Source organism: Rhinolophus sinicus, linkage group LG02 (assembly GCF_036562045.2).
Source record: "Rhinolophus sinicus isolate RSC01 linkage group LG02, ASM3656204v1, whole genome shotgun sequence".
In the NCBI taxonomy this organism is placed as follows: Eukaryota; Metazoa; Chordata; class Mammalia; order Chiroptera; family Rhinolophidae; genus Rhinolophus; species Rhinolophus sinicus.
This window is the reverse complement of record NC_133752.1, coordinates 95,342,478-95,362,225: the sequence shown is the minus strand read 5'-3', so window position 1 is coordinate 95,362,225 and position 19,748 is coordinate 95,342,478. Positions and strand designations below refer to the sequence as shown.

Here is a 19,748-nt window from a genome sequence, read left to right as displayed (position 1 = left end):
GGACAGAGCCAGGAGTGCAGTTTCCAGACTCTCGGCCTCACATGGAAAGGTGCTGTCTCAGGTAGTAAATGGCCATCAACTGTGATTGGATGGCCATCAGCTGTGACTAGCTGGCCGTCAGCTGTAACCAGTGAGCCATTGGCCACTAGTGTAACTGCTGTGGCTACGTTAGCAGCAAAATGGGGGCTAGCAAGAAGGTGGTCGCTGAGCTAGCAAGCGCGGATTGCAGAGAGGCAGATTGCACCTAGCAAGTGGGGTTGGTTGTTTGGCAGAGAAGTGGATGGCAGGTTGTAGATAGTGTGGCTCCTGCTTCCTGTGTCTCCAACCCAGCCGCCAGTGAGAATATAGTGGTATGACTCCCCTACCTATGGCTCTGTGTTCTCATGTGGGGAGTGGGACTAGAGGCCCCGAAGGCCGCCTTGCACGACAAATGGCGCAGCAAGCAGGGTCTCCAGCACGACAAATGGCGCAGCGAGCAGGGTATGGCGCCAGCCAAAACTCTCCGAAGGATGGTGGAGCAGTCTGTGCATGTGAAAACTCAGTCTCGGGAAGCCCATGAGGAGCAGCGCCAGAGACGGGGAGCGCAGTCTGCCTGGGAGAGACGTGACCCCTCAGTGAATTGGTGGTTCTCTAGAGCCTCTGGATGGCATGCCGCCCTGTTGGCCATAGCAGGCATCTTTGGTAGGCTACTGCTGTAGGCTCCGAGGGTTGCGGACATCTTACAACGAGGCTTCCACCCAATCGGACGCCTGGCACGGCAAACAAGATTCCAACCAGGTGCCAGACCAGGTGTCCTGGTTGGAGGCACTGGAAGCCCGGGTCCGCCTGTTAGAAGAGGGGCCCCACAGTGGAGACTCTGACGCAGAGACGGAGGAAGCGAGTGGAGACAATGTAGCTCCCAACCCCCAAGCCCGGCCAATCTTGAAGCAAAGGGTAAAACGTGAGCAACCTTTGGGCCCCTGGGGGGGGGGCGGGGGCGTTGCTGCCGGCAACCCAGCTGTGACTGAGTTCACAACCTACACCCCTTACGCTCCTACTGAGTTGCAGGAGCTGGGGAGGCGATACAGACAGCGCCCTGGAGAGCCAGTCTCGGCTTGGCTGTTACGTTTATGGGATGAGGGAGCAGACAGCATTCTCTGCTCCCCAGGCGAGATGGAAAAGCTAGCCTTTGTGACAGTGCATCCGTCCCTGCAACAAAGGTTACAGAACTGCCATAGGTTGGCCCACGACCAGGGCAACCACACTCTAATGGAGTGGCTCACTGCTGCGGTACGCACCGTATGGGGACAGGCTGGCGAGCTGCCAGACGCTGTGAGTCAATGGCAGTCATATACAGAACTTACGCAAATAATCCGTGAAATGGATGAGACATGCTATTTTTAACTTTAACATGCAGGGCCCAGATGACGAGCTTTTTACAGCCAGTATGAGAGATCTGGTTTTGGATACTGCACCTGTGAGTGCTTTTGGATCCTTGGTTGCCATTCTTACACCCTATGTGGGGCGACAGATCCATGAAGTTACAACTGCCATGGCCACCCTAGGGGATTTTGAAAGCCGGAGGCGAAGGAAGTTAAGACAGGAGGTCCACGCAGTCTAGACCTGGAAGCCCAAATCAAAAGTAAAGGGGCGAGGTCGCGGGCCTCAGAGAGTAACACGCGCACAGATGTGGCGTGATCTCATGGAAGCAGGGGTCGATCGGGAAAAAATAGACTGACAACCCATTGCACTCTTGTTGGAACTTTGGAAACAGTTGCATCTGGAACAGCAATTCCGGAGAAGTTTAAAGGAGAAGTCTGGGAAAGCGTGACCTGTGTCCCTCCAGGACTTCATGCGGCCACCTGAGGCCTACTCGTTTCAGTTTGATTAGGGGTGGGGCCAAGGTACCCGGTCAGAGGGGACGAGCAGGGACCGGAGGCCCCATGTGGAACTGTCCATACATTGGTCCCCTTCTAATGTGCAGAGGGTTTTGGCCCTAGTTGACACTGGAGCAGACTGCAGTCTTGTTTATGGGAACCCAGAACTGTTCCCCGGACCAGCAATCTTCATTGATGGCTACAGGGGAAAGACTGTGACAGTAAAAGCTGTCTCGTTACCACTGGGTATAGGAAGGCTTCCCCCTCATACCTACAGGGTTTATGTCTCCCCCGTTCTGGAGTATATTCTAGGGGTGGACGTGCTGCATGGCCTCAGCTTACAGACGTCGGTAGGAGAGTTCCGTCTCTGGATCCAGGTGGTGAAAGCGGTGACACGCGGGCATGCTCACCACCCTCCTCAAGTGTTGCCACAGCCCTGGCGTGTGGTTAAAGTGCGACAGTACCGCCTGCCAGGAGGGCAGGAGGAGATTGGTCGTACAATATTGGAATTGGAGAAGGCACATATTGTGAGGCCAATGCACAGTCCCTTTAACTGCCCAGTATGGCCTGTCAAGAAGCCAGATGGGACCTGGCGAATGACCGTGAACTATAGGTAGTTAAATAAGGTGATGCCACCCTTGCACGCAGCAGTGCCTTCAATTCATGATTTAATGGATTGTCTGACTGTCCTCCTGGGGACATATCACTATGTAGTGGACTTGGCCCTGGCAGGTTAAAAGCCCCCACTGTCGGTGGTTGGGCCTGATAGCCCCATGGGGGGCTGGTTTGACTCATGATTTGCAAGTGACACCAGGGGTGATGGCTGAGTGGCCACCGCAAGTGACTGTAGTATACGGAGGTCCCGATGCAGGGATGATTTTGTGAGGAACCTATGTGCGCTCACTATGGCCTATTATGGGGTCCCCTGTTCTGTTACATGTTGAAACTACGCAAGGAACCCCAAGCAATGCCATAAAGATCTGGTACCACAAACCAGGAAAGGTGCCAGTGGCAGCGACCCTCCTTTCCCAGGACAAAAAGCTAGCATGTATCCTCCCAGATGGAAGGGATTTGCCATTTGTTGGTTCCCAAGACTACTGTTTCTTTCCGTCCATAGTTGCCTGTAGGCTAATATGGCGCAGGGACCCTCGTGGAAGATGCTTGTCACGTAAATTGTGAGGTGAGACCCTGTAGGGGTGGAGTGTGGGGACAGAGTCCCAGAGAGCAGTTTCCAGGCTCTCGGCCTCACGTGGAGAGGTGCTGACTCGGGTAGCAGATGGCCGTCAGCTGTGGGTAATTGACCGTCAGCTGTAACCAGTTAGCCAATTAGCCACTGATATAACTGCCCTGGCTACACTGGCTGGTGAGTCGAGGGGAGAGAGTTGAGTCCAGTGAGTCGGTCGGTTGGCAGACAGAGAAGCAGACAGCAGGTTGCAGGTCGTGTGACTCCAGAGACTAGTGCCACCAGTGAGACTATAGTCGTATGACTCCCCTCTCTATGGCTCCGTGGGTGTTCTTTTTTGGTCTAGCCATATCCTGCGTTCTTATTTGGGGAGCAGGACTAGAGGCCTCGCAGGACAAATGGCGCAGCAAGCAGGGTCTCCCACACAATGATTAAGAAATCTCTTGGGCCGCCGGTGGCTCAAGTGGTTAGAGCTCCATGCTCCTAACTCCGAAGGCTGCCAGTTCGATCCCCACATGGGCCAGTGGGCTCTCAACCACAAAGTTGCCAGTTCGATTCCTGGAGTCCCACAAGGGATGGTGGGCTCCGCCCCCTGCAACAAGAAATGGCAACCGGACTTGGAGCTGAGCTGCACCCTCCACAACTAAGACTGAAAGGACAACAACTTGACTTGGAAAAAAGGCCTGGAAGTACACACTGTTCCCCAATAAAGTCCTGTTTCCCTTAAAAAAAAAAAAGATATTTAAAACAAAAATTTCTCTTATTATTGTAGAAACTTAGTAAAAATGAATTCCACACTGCACAGTATAGCTTAAAACCTAACACCTTAGTTTGGACCTTAGTTCATGTTAAATAGGTATCTAGGCCAGTGTAATCTCTGCAAAGAATTTTTTTGTCCACAAACGCCTGTATCTGTGGTCAAGCGGCAGATGTTAGCAATTCATCAGGTTGCCTGCTTCCTTCTTATTATGGCATTGCTCTGAGAGCTTTGGGCTCATGACATCGTGAGCATGGTTACTGGATGGGTGCACTATTTCTTGTCCTCCTTGAGAGTGACCTTTAGCATAGGGTGGAAGGCCACGAGCACAGAAAGCGAGGGCCACAGAGCCACGGGTATTGTAGAAAGAAAGCAGCTCAGGAATTCACGCCCCCCAAGTGTGCGGGCCTCTGGTGAAGCTGAGAGCAGACCTTTAGGAGAAGAGAAGGTAAATTGGGGCGTGGCGGGAGGCTGCAGATATGTACAGGGGTCCAGCTTTATGGGGACATTTCAACCGCAGTCTGGCTGGTGGACATGCAGGGAAGAGAGCGCCTTGTCGAGAAGCCCTGAGTGGGGCGTGCAGTGGAAACCTCACTCGGGATTCTAGAGCCCGCCCAGCGGTCCCCTAGCTCCTGGCAGCGCCGCCAACCCTTGGATTCTCCCGCCCCGCTGGTTTCCTAGGAGTCGCCATGGCAACGGACGCTGGCTTCTGGACTCCGATTCCTTCCAGCCCAAATCTCCACTGAGGTGCACGGCCGCGCGGCCATGTCCGGGGCTCCGATGGAGAGCTCGGACAACGAGCTCCAGAGCGAGGAATGCCGGAAGATCCTCGAGAATCTCGAGTCCGCTATTGAACAATTCCAGACCTGCCCCAGGTGACCACGCGAGCTGCAGCGCCCCGCGTGGCGTCGCCTTCCCTCCCGCTGGGTTCCGCCCGCGGCTCCCTGCGCCCCTTTCCTGCGCCACCAGGCCCCTCTCCACCGCTTTCCGGCCCCGCGCTCCCAGCCACAGTGCTGCTGTTTTGATTTCTTAAATGTATTACTGTACATCAAGAACACGGACTCTGGAGCCAGACTGCCTGGGTTCAAATCCTGACGACCCTCTTACAGGGCCCATCCATGAGTTGGGCAAGTTACTTAACTTCTCTGAGTCTCAGTTACCTCACTGGAAAACAGCCATGATGATGATGATGAATAGTGCCTACCTCAGAGTGAATATTTAATGAGGTATTCTGGTTAACATGTTTAGAAGAGTGCCGTACCCACCTATATAGTACATGGTACCATTTGTTATTCCTTGATCCTTTTTTACAGTTTCTACCTTTTGTACTAATTCTGTGTCCCCTCTGCCTCAATTTTATTTGGATAATGTAGACCTGATGTTTCTCGAAAAATAAATTTGTCTTTTTGAAAACCTTTTTAAAATCGGTAGGTGACCAGCAGTAGGTTAGCTTCTATGAGAGCACTTGCAATTCTCTAAGACGAGGGGCCTCATGTGCCAGGTGGCCTGGTGTAAAGGCAAGCCCCTGTCACTGAGGCAGCTCCAGAGAGAGAAGGGACCACAGCTGTCCTAGCCCAGCGGTGGGGGCTGACCCAGTGAGACTGTGCTGCCCACTGAGCTCAATCTCCCCAGCTCAACTGTATTAAGTGGGTGCGTTTGTTAAAATGCATCAGTGTACACACAGGACCTGGTTTATTGGCAGTTATGAAAGGCACATATTGGCAGGAGCGTGGTAAGCACCATAGACACACAGTGTCTAACCTGTTCTAGTTGTTTACTGATAGGAATGACTTCCTGCCCTGGATTCCTTGGCATTCTGTGGCAGGTAGTTAGTTCTCCAACAAAACTCACCCGCTGGGCTCAGTGAACAGACTGACAGTACCAGGTGCTCAGTGAGCACATGGTGCCTGAGCAAAGGAACCACTGATGCACATGTGCATTTCTTTTCACCCACAGTGCTAGGGGGACTGTGTTGGTGCCCTGGTACGAGTGTTTGAGTAGGAGAGACTAGAGTACTGACTGCAATCCTGGCATTAAGGCAGAGGTAGGCATTGGGGAGGCAGCAGTGTACCAATGGACAAAAGTCTCACCTTTGTGAAGTCTACATTCCAGTCAGGAAACCAATGACAAACAGGCAAACTATATAGTAAGTAAGTTAGATAGTAGTAAGTGCTAAAGAAATAAACAGAGTAGGAGGGAGCAGCGGGAATCATGTATGGAGTGTAATGTTAGATACTGTGATCAAGGAAGGCTTGGCCAAGATGACATTGGGGTGAAGACCACTGGCTTGAAAGGGAGTCATGTGGATATATCAGGGGACAGAGAGTGTTCCAGGCAGAGAACAAGAAACGGAAAGGAGTGGGCCTGGGTGTCCCAGGACCAGGAAGGAGACCAGTGTGTCTGGAGCAGAATGAGAGGGAAGAGCAGTGGAGATGAGATCAGAGGTAAGGGGATGGTGCCAGGTGGTATGAGACCTAGATCACTGTACGGACTTCAGCTTTGACTTCGATAGATGACATGTTTTTTTAACACTACTGAGCAATTCTCCAAATTCTTAGTAGACACTGACTGGGTGTCCTACAATTTAACTCAATTCTGACACTATCTACCAGGAGATAACGTCAGATCCCGTAGGATAAGGGCTCAAAAGTTTTCCCAAGCTGTGAAATGGGAAGACCAAAATGTATATTTCTTATTATAAATCACATTAGCACAGATGGGAAGTCACAAAGGGACTGGAGGAGAGGAATGACATGATCTGATTCATCATTCAACAGGATGTCTCTGGCTGATGTTTTAATAGTAGATTATAATGAGGATCAGGGCTGAAACAGGGAAACAAGTTAGGGGATATAGGGGAGGAAAATAATTTTCCCTTAACTGTTCTAGGTTCTTGGCTGAGACCCTAAAACCCCTGCCCCCTTAATAAAGGACAGATTAACAGGAGAAAAACAGAAGTTTAATAACATGTATACCTCCTGTATACATGGGAGGTACCCAGGAAAACTCTCTCTCTCTGAAATGGCTGCATCCACCACTTTAAATACCATATCCAGCTAACAACAAAAGAAGGGTGTGGGGGTGGGTGTCGGGGGAAACCAGTTGTGGAAGGCTACAAAGAAAAGCAGAGTAAACAAGGATAAGGTTTGTTATTGCAGATTTAAGTCAGTTTATCCTGTGATTTAGTCATCTTTTGGGTACAGAGGAGACCTTTACAAATGGAAATTTTCTTTATAAATATAAATTTCTCGTACAAAAGGAAAACTTCTACTCTGTTTTCAGAGCTTCTCTTGTGTCTGCAGTTTCTCAAAATAATCCTTATGCCAAAGAGGCATATTTTGGGGTGCCATATTCTGCTACCCTTTAAGTCTGGAGTTCAAAAGGGAGGTCTAGGCTGGCTATATCAACTTGGCAGTAATTGGTACAAAGATGGATCTAGAGCTGGGAGACTTGGTGAGATCACCTAAGGAAATGAGTGTACGAAGAAAAGTCTCTTTGAGACTTGGTGCATATGGAAGTTGTGTGTGTTCTTTGAAGAGGGAAATGGGAAGCAATGGTTTCCCTATTTAAAATTGAGCAGTATACCATAGTGAAAACTTAGCATACCTAATGTCATTTTCTTTGACTCATTCATTAATGAACACTTATTAGGATAGGCTATTCTAGGGTTCAGCAAGAAATGTCATTGCATTCTATTAGTAAATCTTCATTGATCTGTTTTCTAGAATAAATAACACATTAGTTTTGTATCTAGTTTAGTAAAAACCATAATTGTTATCTTTCCAAGACTATTTTATGCATAACAACCATGCTATTATTTAGAGACTATAAATAAGGACTGTGTAGGAACCACTTAGCTAAATTTGTTTGTGATGTGGGTTTCCATTCTAGGCAGTGGGGTTTTCATCTAAAATTAGAGACATTGGGATTTGATGGGAAACTGAAGAATGAACCTTCATGTTTCACTTATATTCTAAATAAGCCATATCTTTCCAAATCAGTCGTACAGTAAGTTAGGACTCAAAGGACCTTAAAGTCATGGGCTTGTTCTCCCCAGGGATGGAGAATAAGAAACTCACTTCAGGCATATGATGTTAGATGAGTTATTTACTCTCTTTGAACCTCAGTTTCCCCATCTTCACAACAAGAAAGCTAGTATCTTTTTTATGAGATAATTGGGAGAATAACCTGAGGGGAAAATGTGTGTGTTGATGCATATATCTTAACAAAGCACATGGGACAAGTTAAGCACTCAATAGGCACTAATATTATTTTCAGCCACTTTAAAGGAGCTAGCTATAAAATTTTTGAACCTGATTTAAAAATATTATATTGTAATATTATAATATTATGGCACCAGAAAGAATAACTGAAAATATTATTCCATGTTTTAAGAGCATATCCTGAAAATATGTTTTGGGTGGTATTGTTTTTTGCACTTTTTAATGTATTGTTTTCAAGTTTTATTGAGATATAATTGACATATAACATGATATATTTGTAGTATGAACTATCCACATTCCACAAACCTACCACCCACAATAGACTTTTTTTGCTTAATATGGAAAGAAAAGAAAGAACATACATGTTCTTAATGAAAAATGAAGTTGAATTATAAAAAGGAACCCCTTGGTACTGGGGAGGTAAAGGATTGCATTTCTAGATTGGAAGGGTGAATCACTGAGGGCTGTAAAATGTGCTGTATTATAGGTATAAAGAAACAGGTTAAGTTTAGGTGGCTGTTTGTATTTATTATATTGATGTAGCAGCACTGAGGGTCCAGACAGGAGGCAGAAACCTTATCAGTATTTAAACAGGGAATATTTCCTGTTGCTTGTTAAACATTAACACAGATTTTTAACCAGTAAAAGGCAGTAAGAAGACTTAAGCAGTATTGTAAGAGCAAATGAAGAATGTAGCTGTGACCCCATCACCCAAGGGCAATAAAAGAGTAAAGAAGGAAGGACCTAAGAATTTAGAAACCCCTACCCCACCAAAAGCTGAAATTAAAACCTCTTAAGAGAGGATTTGTTTGGTGGCAGAGAAACTTGCCACGGGGTGCTGGCCAGAGCTGGTCCATGGGGATGGCTGTCAAGTGGCCAAGAAATGCTGAAAGATGCATATAGGTTCTTTACCTAGCTTGGAGATCCAAGTCATTCCAGAAGGTCCTGAGTCCTCAAAAGTCATGCTTTTATTTATTTACTTATTTAAATTTTTTTTTTTTTTTTGGTTGCTATATTTTTCTATCAATCTTCACCATTGTAGGGGAGGAAACATAATTTTCCCTTTAGCATTCTGGGTTCTTGGCTGAGGGTCCCCTGTAATAAAAGACAGATTAACAGGAGGAAAACAAGTTCAATAACACATACACCTCCTGTATACATGGGAGATACCCAGGAAAACTGAGTAACCCTCGAAATGGCCCAAGCCACCACCTTAAATACCATATCCAGCTAAAGAGAAAAGATATTGGGAGGTGGGGGGAAAGCCACCTATAGGAGGTTATCAGACAAAGCACAGTATGATTGTTACACAGATTCAAGCCTGAGCCTTCTCTATTGATGAGACTGAGTCACCCTTCTCTTCCTGGTACAGAGAGGGAGACACCCTTACAAATGGCCATTTCTTCCCAAGAGGCATATTTTGGGCTGGCAAACTCGGCTCTCCTTTAGCATGGAAATGCTAAGAGCCCCCCTTCCAAGACTCTCCTGGGTTCCAAACATAGTTTCCCTGACTCCATTGTATACCAACAACCCACTTTCCCCTTGGGGATCAGAAACAATCACCTCACCAGTAGAATGACTCCTTTCTCAGCCTTTGGTTCAGTGTTTCTGGGAGGAAGCATTCTCCCGTTGGGCACTAACACCCCCAAACCAGCAGATTATAAAGGTGTTGGGGCAGGAAGCAGTCATTTCAGGAGTGGGTCATTAGATGTAATCACCAGAGGAGCCGCTCTACTCCTATCCTTGATTCCCCGGCCTATAGCTGTGGTAGAGAGAGCACGACTACTGATTCAAAGCACACACTGCATCCCATAAGACAGGACTGCATCCCTGCACGGATTTGTTTCTCAACTGCTATAACTAAATCTTCACTAAGCTATTTTACTGGTCCATTAGGCCGGCCACTACTTGATGATGGGCCATGTGGTAAGACCAGTCATTTCCATGGGCATGAGCCCGTGGCTACACTGCTTTTGCTGTGAAGTGAGTACCTCGATCAGGAGTCATGCTGTGCACAATGTCTTAATGTTGGGTAAGGCATTCTGTAAATCAATGGATGGTGGTTCTGGCAGATGCATTGTGGTCGGGGGATGCAAATCTGCATCCAGAATATATGTCTGTCTCAAACTGTCAATGTTATCAATATGCCACTGGGGGGCTGGCTATCCCCGCTGGTTAATACTGCTGTATTAGGGATTCGGTATTGATCTCTGCTGTGCACTGATTAGGTGCTCAGTGCTTGCTGCAGCCAGGCCAGCCTTGGTAAAGGGAAGACCACGGCCACAACAGCCATTTTGTTTTGGCAGGTAGAAAATGTTACCTCATCTTTCAAGGGTGCTCATTAAACACAAATCTGAAGCATGGCCTGCGGAGAGCATGCTCAGGGCTTTACATTGTTGGCATGTCCAGAAAGAATGTGCAGGGATTGTCTCTCCCAACAATATTGTGTTAGTGAGAAAAGATAGCCTTCTGCAATGAATTAGACCAAATCTAAAATACAATTTTCTGTGGGAAACACCAGAAATTTTAATGAAATTGAGGAGTATAATACATTATTTATGCTCCCTCACCACCCAGATAGTACTGTTAATGAGGTCTGTCATCAGTATATTTGATGAATATGGGAAAGATTAGTTGAAAATTTAGTGGAATTAATTACAAATCATTATTTTGAATAGTAAAAAGTTTTCAAAATTTAAACATAGCCTTTCTTAGTTGAATATTGCTATGCTTTAATAGTTTTCTCCAAACATGAAAAAATTGTGATATTTTAAAACATGGTGCTGATAATCTGTAACTACCACTGGTGTCATAGCACCGGTAACAGGTAACATTTCTTGAAGGCTTACTATGTGACATGCACAATTCAAAGTACTTCTAAGTATTAACACACTAATCCTATGAAATAGGAGCTTTTATTTTGCATAAGAGGAAACTAAGGCACAGAAAGGTTAAGGAATTTATGAAACATCACATAGCTAGAATATCAGTTAGGATGCTTTCAACTATGGTTGACAGAAACTCTCACCAATTATATGGTGCATTAATTATATGATGATACAGGTAGACCAGAGGCATGACAGGTTTCAGAGGTGGTTGAGTCAATGGCTAAACAAAGTCATCATTCAAAATTACTTCCATCTTTTAAAAAACTCATCATCTATGTCCTGGCCTTGCCCCTCTGGTTGGCCCCTCTTGTGGTCACCAGATGTCTGTGACAGTTCTCACCACTTCCACACATGGCAATATCCAGAGTCACAGAGGAAACCTCGCCCCTCGTGCCCCGTGAAGTAGTGTAAAAAACTCCCACAGTCCCCAACAGACCTTTCCTCAGGTGCTACTCACCAGAACCAAGTTCCATGCCCACCCCTAAGACATCTGCCCAGAAGAATGGGATCACCAGGATGGTGTGAGACCACACAGGAGTTCCCCAAGGCACTGGGAATATGATCACCCTCCCCTGAGTTCTGTGGGAGATAAATCTGAGGCTCTGCCAGGAAGTAAAAAATAGGGGTGTTTCCATAGCGTGCCCCACATCAGGGCCTGCTCTAGCTGGTCGGCAGACAAGGGAGGAGAGAAACACAGACACTCTGTCTTCGGAGGTGGCCCTGAAAAGTCTAGTAATTCTACTTGGGCTTTTATGGCTTTCTTTTCTGGCTGACATTTTAGAAAGTGATAGTTGTGGTAAGTTTGATCAGCCTTAAAAAGAGAGGCTGCATCCAGAATATCGGCCTTTTTGTTGTTGTTGGAGATGCCTGTCATCAAAGGCCTGTAGAAGGCGTTCACAAATACTTGCTCCTGGCTTGCTCAGATTTTTTAGGACTCAAGTTTGAAAATGAGATACAGTTCAGTGGTAAAGAAGCACTTCTCAAGGTTTTGTTTTCAGGACCTCTTTATAGTCTTAAAACTTAATGGGGACCTCAAAGAGCTTTAGTTTACGTTATATCTATTTGTAGTTACTATATTAGAAATCTAAAAGGAGAAATTCATTTAAAATAATAGTAAACAAATTCTGTGTTAATATAAATAACACATTTTAAAGAAAAACTATTTTTCAGAACAAAAGCTTTGATGAGTCTAGGGGCATTTTTTACATTTTTGCAAATCTTTTCAATGCCTGGCTTAAAGGAAGATAGCGCAAGGCTCATAATACCAGCATAGGCCAGGGAGCTGTCCTACACAACTAGACTGAGAAACAACAGCTTGAACTGGAGTGGGGGGGCGAGAGGCAGAAGAAAGGGAGAAAAAAAAAAAAAAGAAAATAACTGACCACATGGATTCCCTGAGAGTCTTGGAGCCCCAGGAGCCCACAGGCCACACTTTGAGAACGACTATCTTAAATTATTTTTGCTTGATATGACTGTGCATAATTTATAATGTCTTCAAAAGGTAGCACACATAAAACAATAGATGATATTAAAGGAGGCTTGTAAATTGGTCATACCTCAGAAAATGGAAATAAGTATCAGTGGAGCAAAATGCCACAGTCCAGGTATTAGATAACCCAGCAGAGTCCTGGTGAAAACCCCATATTATATGAGTAGATAATTCAGGTTTCTTCACTTCACCAATCCCTTTGAACCTTTAAAAAATACAGTGGTACCTCGGTTTTCAAACATAATCCATTCTGGAAGACCATTCGAGTTCTGAAACGTTCGAAAACCAAGACACGGTTTCCTCATAAAAAGTAATGCAAAATGGATTAATCCATTCCACACCTTTAAATCAACCCCACAACTGCAAATTTAGCATGAATTTTACTATCTAATGATACCATAGATTCATAAAATTTACAGCGTTCATAAACCAAAGTGTTCGTCAACGGAGACATTGAAAAACCGAGGTACCACTGTAATATGATTTACACAAAAATATGCTCACTAACATATATTTTTAAGGAACTATCTATTCTATAAAGCACTTTTATTGTCTTTTTTTTTCCCCAGACTTAACATTTCAGATGATTTGAAAGTTGGCTTTTTCAGCACAGACCATGCTACTCAAACGGATTCCAGTGAAATTTTGCCATTGAAAGATTTGAGCTCATCTACAGGAAAGCTAGTGCAGGTAAATCTGGATTTATTTTGACACTTCTGAGATAACTTTTTAAAGTATTATTTGCCTTTACATCTGTTTCCTTGACAGAATTGAAATGGTTAAAAAAATTTAAATATTAGCATCTTTTACAAACTGAATTGGAGAGTTGTGCTTTTAAAAATTATTAATGTAAACCATTACTTATATTTATGTCATATTTATGTCTTGCTTATATATATTAACTTGTTTAGTGAAGTGTTTTGTAACTCTTTTTGGAATTCTTTTGACATCTGTGAACATTTTCTATGTATGATATTTTTTGAAATGCAGAAGAATGTTGAGCATAATGTAACAAATAACTGTGTTACCCATCATACAGCTTTGTCAAATCTTGACATTCTACCATGTTTCCTTTGGGCCATTTTTTGATGATAAAGAAACAGAATATTTCATATTACCAGATATCAAGAGTTATAATTAAAATCCCTAATCAATAAAACTGTCTCATGGGGTAGCATACTACTATAAATACTCCTGTGTACTTTGTTTCTGTATTTTCACTCAACAATAGAACTTAAAAATCATTCCATATTGGTACATAGAGTTTCCTCATCTATTTAAGTATGTCATATCACAAAATGTGCATGATATATTTAGCTCTCCCCCATTGATGGACGTTTTGGTCATTTTAAATCTTTTACTGTGATGAATAATTCTGTACATACTCATATGCCATAAATCTGTGGTGTCAATTCTTAAAAGTGGAATTCCTGAGTCAGAAGACGTACGCATTAGTCATTTTGAAGAATATTGCCAAACTGTCCTGCATTGAGTTTGTACCCATTTTCACTTCCACTTGTAACTTTTGAGGCTCTTTTCCTACACACTTGCCAAATTTCTTGTCTTTTTTTTTAATGCTGTCAGGAAAGTTTTATAACTTTATTCCCTTGCAACTAGGCATGTACAGATGACTAAGTTCTGGTCAGTAGAATTTAGATGGAAATGTTATTGGCAGTCTCTGGGAACCTTCTAGAAGATACACTTCAAATGCCACTTTACTTATTCCTCTTCCCCTCCCTCCCTCCTCTCTCCCTTCCTCAATTCTTTCCTTTTCTCCAGCATATGAGTTGTTGATTGTGTTTTGATCATACTATATCTAGAGTTGATAGTATCTATGTTGTCTGTGGTCCACCAGGACTTCGTTTGACCACACCAGGATCCCTGTGTCTCCCCCTTCTTCAGAACAAGTAGTCCACATAGGGCTACTCCTTTCAAAAGGAAAGTCTTCTCTGCTTGTTGCTGGAATTTAAGGACTTCCTTAAGCCTTCACTTTCTCTAGGAGATATTTTTTAATGATTTCTCAATATACTACCCTTTGTAAGTTGACAGCATGATACAAAGAGAAAGGATTATCGTCAGTCATAACTCTGTTCAAATCTGGGCCTTTTACTTACTGACCACATAATGTTAGGCTAGTTAGTCACCTAACTTCTCGAAGTCTTGATATCCTCACCTGCAAAATGAAACCTTCCATGTAGTATGAAGATTCTTCCCAGGATGCTAGTACACCAGGTATCTGTAAGGCTTGCAGCGAGATAATGAGGCTAAGAGAATCAGGCGGGTTGAGAAAAGTGAGTGCCTTATTCTGTGTTTCCAGGCGAGGTTCACCGGTCTGCAGATGGGGCTGTGAAGTCGCACCCAGGGCAGAGCCAGGGAGGCATATATGCGATTTTTGGGGTGGGGTTGGTTGAGTGAGGTGGCAGATGAGCAGGCCCCCCCAGCGCTGATCGGGCACAAGCGGCTGCATCCAGAGTTGTTTATCGCACTAGCGATCTGCTGCCTTTTCTGGGAAACGCCAGGGGCCCCAGTGTCTGTCATGTGAGGAGGGGTCTGACTTGGCAGAAGGCTATGACTTGGCTCCTGGCCGCTTTGACCATGCCCGTAGCTGACCTAACAGTATCAAATTCCAAAGTAAGTGTGATTTGGGTCCCATTAATTTGCAAAGGGAATATTGCACATCAAATCAGTGACTCTTAGCTCTTAAATCAGATCAAGGATAGTCAAAAAAAGGGGGATCGGTGGTAACGAGGAAAAATTGCTAGAGCAGTTTCTTTAGAAAGCACTATTGCCATGTTCTTTGTGGGAGAGGGGGCAGCAGAAGCGATCTTCCTCAACTGAAAGCTAAGAAGGCAGGCCTCTGGAACTTGAAATGTGTGCTGCTATTGGAAGACACAGGACTGGTGCGGAAGGAAGCTAAAGTGGGAGTGACAAACAGATGGAGTGGCTAAGTTAGGATCAGTCTACACTGCAGAGTGTTTGAGGTGAGCTTTGTGTGATTGTTCCCCATGGACCATATGTGGTGGGGCGGAGGGGAAGCTAGCCAATGTGGGATCATTCAGTAGAGTGGTCTAGAAGGACAGAGGACCCCCAACAGCAGGGAGAGGAGAAAGGAGCACTCTAGATTTATAGGGGCTGAGGACGAAGGAGCAGTGATCACCAGAGTAGAGAGTCATCTGCTTGGGTGAACATGCATCCACAGGAGAGAGGGTCCCAGCAGTGGAAATCTCTAAAGAAGCTATGTCAGCACCCAAGGGAAGAAGAGTTAGTTCTCTTGCCCTGGGTGAACCCACCCCACCAGGTAGAAGGGGCCATTCTTCCTTATCCCTTCTGTCTTGTCCATGTTGGAGACATAGCAGCTGGAGTGTGGGAGGGGAGGTGAGAGAGAAGGATTGAGCTCAAGAGTGAATCACACTCTTTTCCTAAAGATAGGCAGTTGCCATCTACTGCCTTTAGCTTGGAGTATAGGGAAAAGTCTTACCTGTGGATTGGAAGTGTTTAGCTCAACAGTGGTCATATTTCAAATGCTACTTTGAGGCTGTGATTTGAGTGACTGTAGGACTTTCTGTTCCCAAAATGAAAAGAAAGTCATGGAATTGCCTGAAGTTTCCATTCAGGCCAGGGCAATATATGTAATCTATTTTAAACAGATGGTGAGAGACAAAAATACATTGTGTTTTGATGATCACAAATGGTAATTAGTCAACATGCTATATAGTTATATATATTTAAGTGGTTGGCTGCCAGATTCATAGCAAATGTCAATTTTGTCCATCTTTTCTGATCCGAAATTCACATCTTGAAAAATATACCTTTTGAGGTATGACAAAGGATTATTGTTAACACAGGTATTTTATGCTGTATGAGAGTAAACTGCTAGGAACCTCCTCTCCCTACTCCATTAGCATACATTCACTTACAGAGTAACTGGAATTCCCAATCTACACAGTATTTGAGAGGTAATCTTGAAAGGCAGGACAGGCCTCTGACCAGGTTACCTGCCCAGAACCAGAAGAGGTACTGCAGTCTTCTACAGAGGGCCCTTACTCTACAATAATGTATGTTTTTTTCTATTTTTAGATTATTAAATCCCTTCAGGTTGATTTTGGGTTCCTTAGACAATTGCTTCAATTGAAGTTTGAGGACCGTCTTAAAGAAGAGTCTTTCAATCTGTTCACTGCTCTATATGACAGGATCCTAACAATCGAAAAACATTATCAACAGGTAGAAGTTCTCTCATGTCCTTCATTTTGTGTGTGGGTTTGTCTTGTACTTAGATGTGTAGGTACCACAGTTATGAACCATCGACACAGGAAATGTCCAAACCTGGAGATAATTTTTATAGGAGTTTATTTGAGCCAAACTGATAATATATGCTGAGAGCAAAATCTCAACTGCTCCTAAGAATAACAATTGTGCAGTTTCTTTTATGCATTTGAAATTAAGGAAGATTACACGAAGGTAGGAGGAAGCAAAGCACGGGGATTAGATTAACAAGATTATATGCTTTCTTGAGGATGATTAAGGCTTATTTCAAAGGTGTGTTAACCTAGATGCACAAGAATGGACAGGGTTGGCTTAAGAAGTTATAGGCCTGAGGCGGGACTACCCACCATGACCTGCCCAGTTAGGAATTTATAATGAGATCTCCCTGTGAGGTTACTTTCTGTAGAGCCCCTTTTCTTGTCTACAGAATTTAGCAAGTTTTGAGGGCAACTTAATTTGTATATGTGGTATCCCATGTAATAACTACATAGAGCTACATAGGGCTATATAATGCATGTAGCTTTACTATGTGTCAGGGATTTTTTAAGTACTCTGTATATGAATTTATTTAATCCTCACACTAACCTTATGATGTGCGTACAATGATTATTCCTCTTTTACAGATGAGGAAATGGAGGCACAGAAAGGTTAATTAACTTGCTCAAGGTCACCAGTTTAAAAAAAACAAAAAACTCAGAGTTTAGGTTTCCAGGCCAGATGGTTTGATGGTTGAAATCTGGCTCTTAGCCACAATTTTATATGATCTTATTTGTGCTTTAATGGCTCTTCAGGAGCAAACAACATGAAAATTCTGCTGCTTCAAGGAATTTCTTAAAGTCTTTGGTCAGATTAGCATATATATCTGTCATTAGGCATAGGCATCAGTGTTCGTTCTCTGTTATAAAACAAAGAACCCATCTGTTGTTGACCACACCATTCTAAGTACCATGCTAAGCTTTTTAAATGCATTTCCTCTTTAAGTTCCTTAAGAATCCTAAAATGGAAATGCTATCATTCCTGATCTACAAATAAGGAAACTTAGCTGTCAAGGTTAAGTAACTTGCTTAAGATCAGACAGATAGTAAATGTCACAATGACATTGAAATCCAATTCTGCCTAACTCTAAACCCTATTGCTGTTTATACCCCATACTGGAATCAGACTTGGTATCAGAATCAAGGGTATTTTTTAAAATGTGCTATCCTTCATTGTTATACTAAACAGATATGGTCAAATGGTTTGGTTATTCAGAAAATGACTAGACTATGGATTAGCGGCTCTAGATTTCTTTACATGAGCACATCCCATTCAAAAAGTACAAGGACCAGGAGAGGGTATGAATTGCAATAGATTTTACCTCTTTTAAAAGCAGTTCTAAGAAGACACTAAAAAAACTTTGATAATGTAAAATGAAATAAAGTGTTCAAATTATCTGTATTTATTTTATTCATGTGAGCTCTCTATTGCTTTTGGTTAAGTGTTAAGTAAAACTGTAATGTGTCATAATAGCTGTAGCATAGGAGAAGTGATTATAAAATGAAGTTGTTAAGAGATTGTGATGATTTGAATGATGGTTTTATACTGAGTTCCTCCGTAGTAGGTGTGAGTTGTATTTGGAAATACATTATGGTACTACTCATTGTACTTATTTTTGATTTGCAGAATGAGGATAACATAAGAAAATGCTGTAATCAGCAGTTGGCCGATGCCATAGCTGTTATCAGAGGAATGTACAAGGTGGGTTTTTAATGCTGTCCTGGGCAAGATCAGCTTTATATCTTGGGAGTACACAAAAGGGGCTCACCATGGCTTCCCAGTCTGTTTTATTGATGTAAAAAATGTCCAAATCTGTAGATAATTTTTATAAGAGTTTATTTGAGCAAAACTGATGACGTGTCCGTGAGCAAGATCTCAAATGCTCCGAAGAATAACAGTTTTGCAACTTCTTTTATACCTTTGAAAATAAGGAGGGAACTGTGAGGAAGATTATACGGAGGTAGGAGAAAGCAAGGTGGGGATCAGATTACAGGAGAGTTAACAAGATTATGTGCTCTCATGAGGGTGGTTAAGGCTTATTTCCAAGGTGAGTTAACCTATTTGCATTTCTCTGATGGATAGTGAGGTTGAGCATTTCTTCATATGTCTGTTTGCCATCTGTATGTCCTTTTTAGAAAAATGTCTCTTCATGTCCTCTGCCCATTTTTTAATTGGGTTGTTTGTTTTTTTGGAGTTGAGTTGAGTGAGTTTTTTATAAATTTGTGATATTAACCACTTATCAGATATATCATTGGCAAGTATCTTTTCCCATTCAGTAGATTTATACAAGGGAGTGTTATGCAGCCATAAAGAAGAAAGAAATCTTACCATTTGCAGCAACATGGATGGACCTAGAGAACATTATGTTAAGTGAAATAAGTCAGACAGAGAAAGACAAATACCGTATGATCTCACTTATATGTGGAATCTAAAGAAAAGAATAAGTGAATGAACTAATCAGAGACAGTTTTGGAAACATGGAGGAAAAACAGAGGGTTGCTAGAGGGGCGGGGGGGTGGGGATAAGGGGAAGGTGAGAGGTTTAGAAAATAGTCGGTAACCACAAGATGGCCACGGGGTTTTGAAAATTAATTTGTGGAACGTACAGAGGGATAGTGGATGGGGGGAGGGGGTTCACACAGTGTGAGAGATATAAATGATAAACGTCTAAGTTTTGCTTTGTCTTGTGCACCTGAAACTAAAAAAAAAAAAAGGTGAGTTAACCTAGACGCACAGAAACAATGGACAGGACTTGCTTAAGGCAAAGATTAACCTTTTACTAAAACAATTATGTGCCTGGAGCATTGATGTAAATGATGTTGGATCTGGGTGTGGGCCGGATCGTGTCTCACAAAGCTGAAGAATGGACACACGGACCAGGGAGAGGCAAGGAATTGTAAAGGAAGATAGTTTATTAGAGGCAGGAGAAGAGGTTGGAGCTCCTGAGTAGGAGGGGGTACCCGAAACTGGGAAGCCCAGTGACTGAGGCAAAAGCTCTTTTGTCTGTTTGGGGAAGGGGGTTGGAGCCTTCTAATGGAATTCATCTATCAGGTT

General features: G+C 43.6%; 1 protein-coding gene across 1 annotated transcript in view; it reads left to right on the top strand.

Annotated features, from left to right (window-relative positions):
- The first annotated feature begins 4,007 nt into the window (after positions 1 to 4,007).
- LG02H10orf67 (linkage group 02 C10orf67 homolog) overlaps positions 4,008 to 19,748 on the top strand; it is a 94,601-nt gene continuing 78,860 nt past the window's right edge. The window contains 5 exon segments of the mRNA XM_074324840.1: positions 4,008 to 4,244; positions 4,478 to 4,671; positions 12,966 to 13,086; positions 16,474 to 16,617; positions 18,322 to 18,396. Coding sequence (XP_074180941.1) covers positions 4,008 to 4,244; positions 4,478 to 4,671; positions 12,966 to 13,086; positions 16,474 to 16,617; positions 18,322 to 18,396 — 771 coding nt within the window.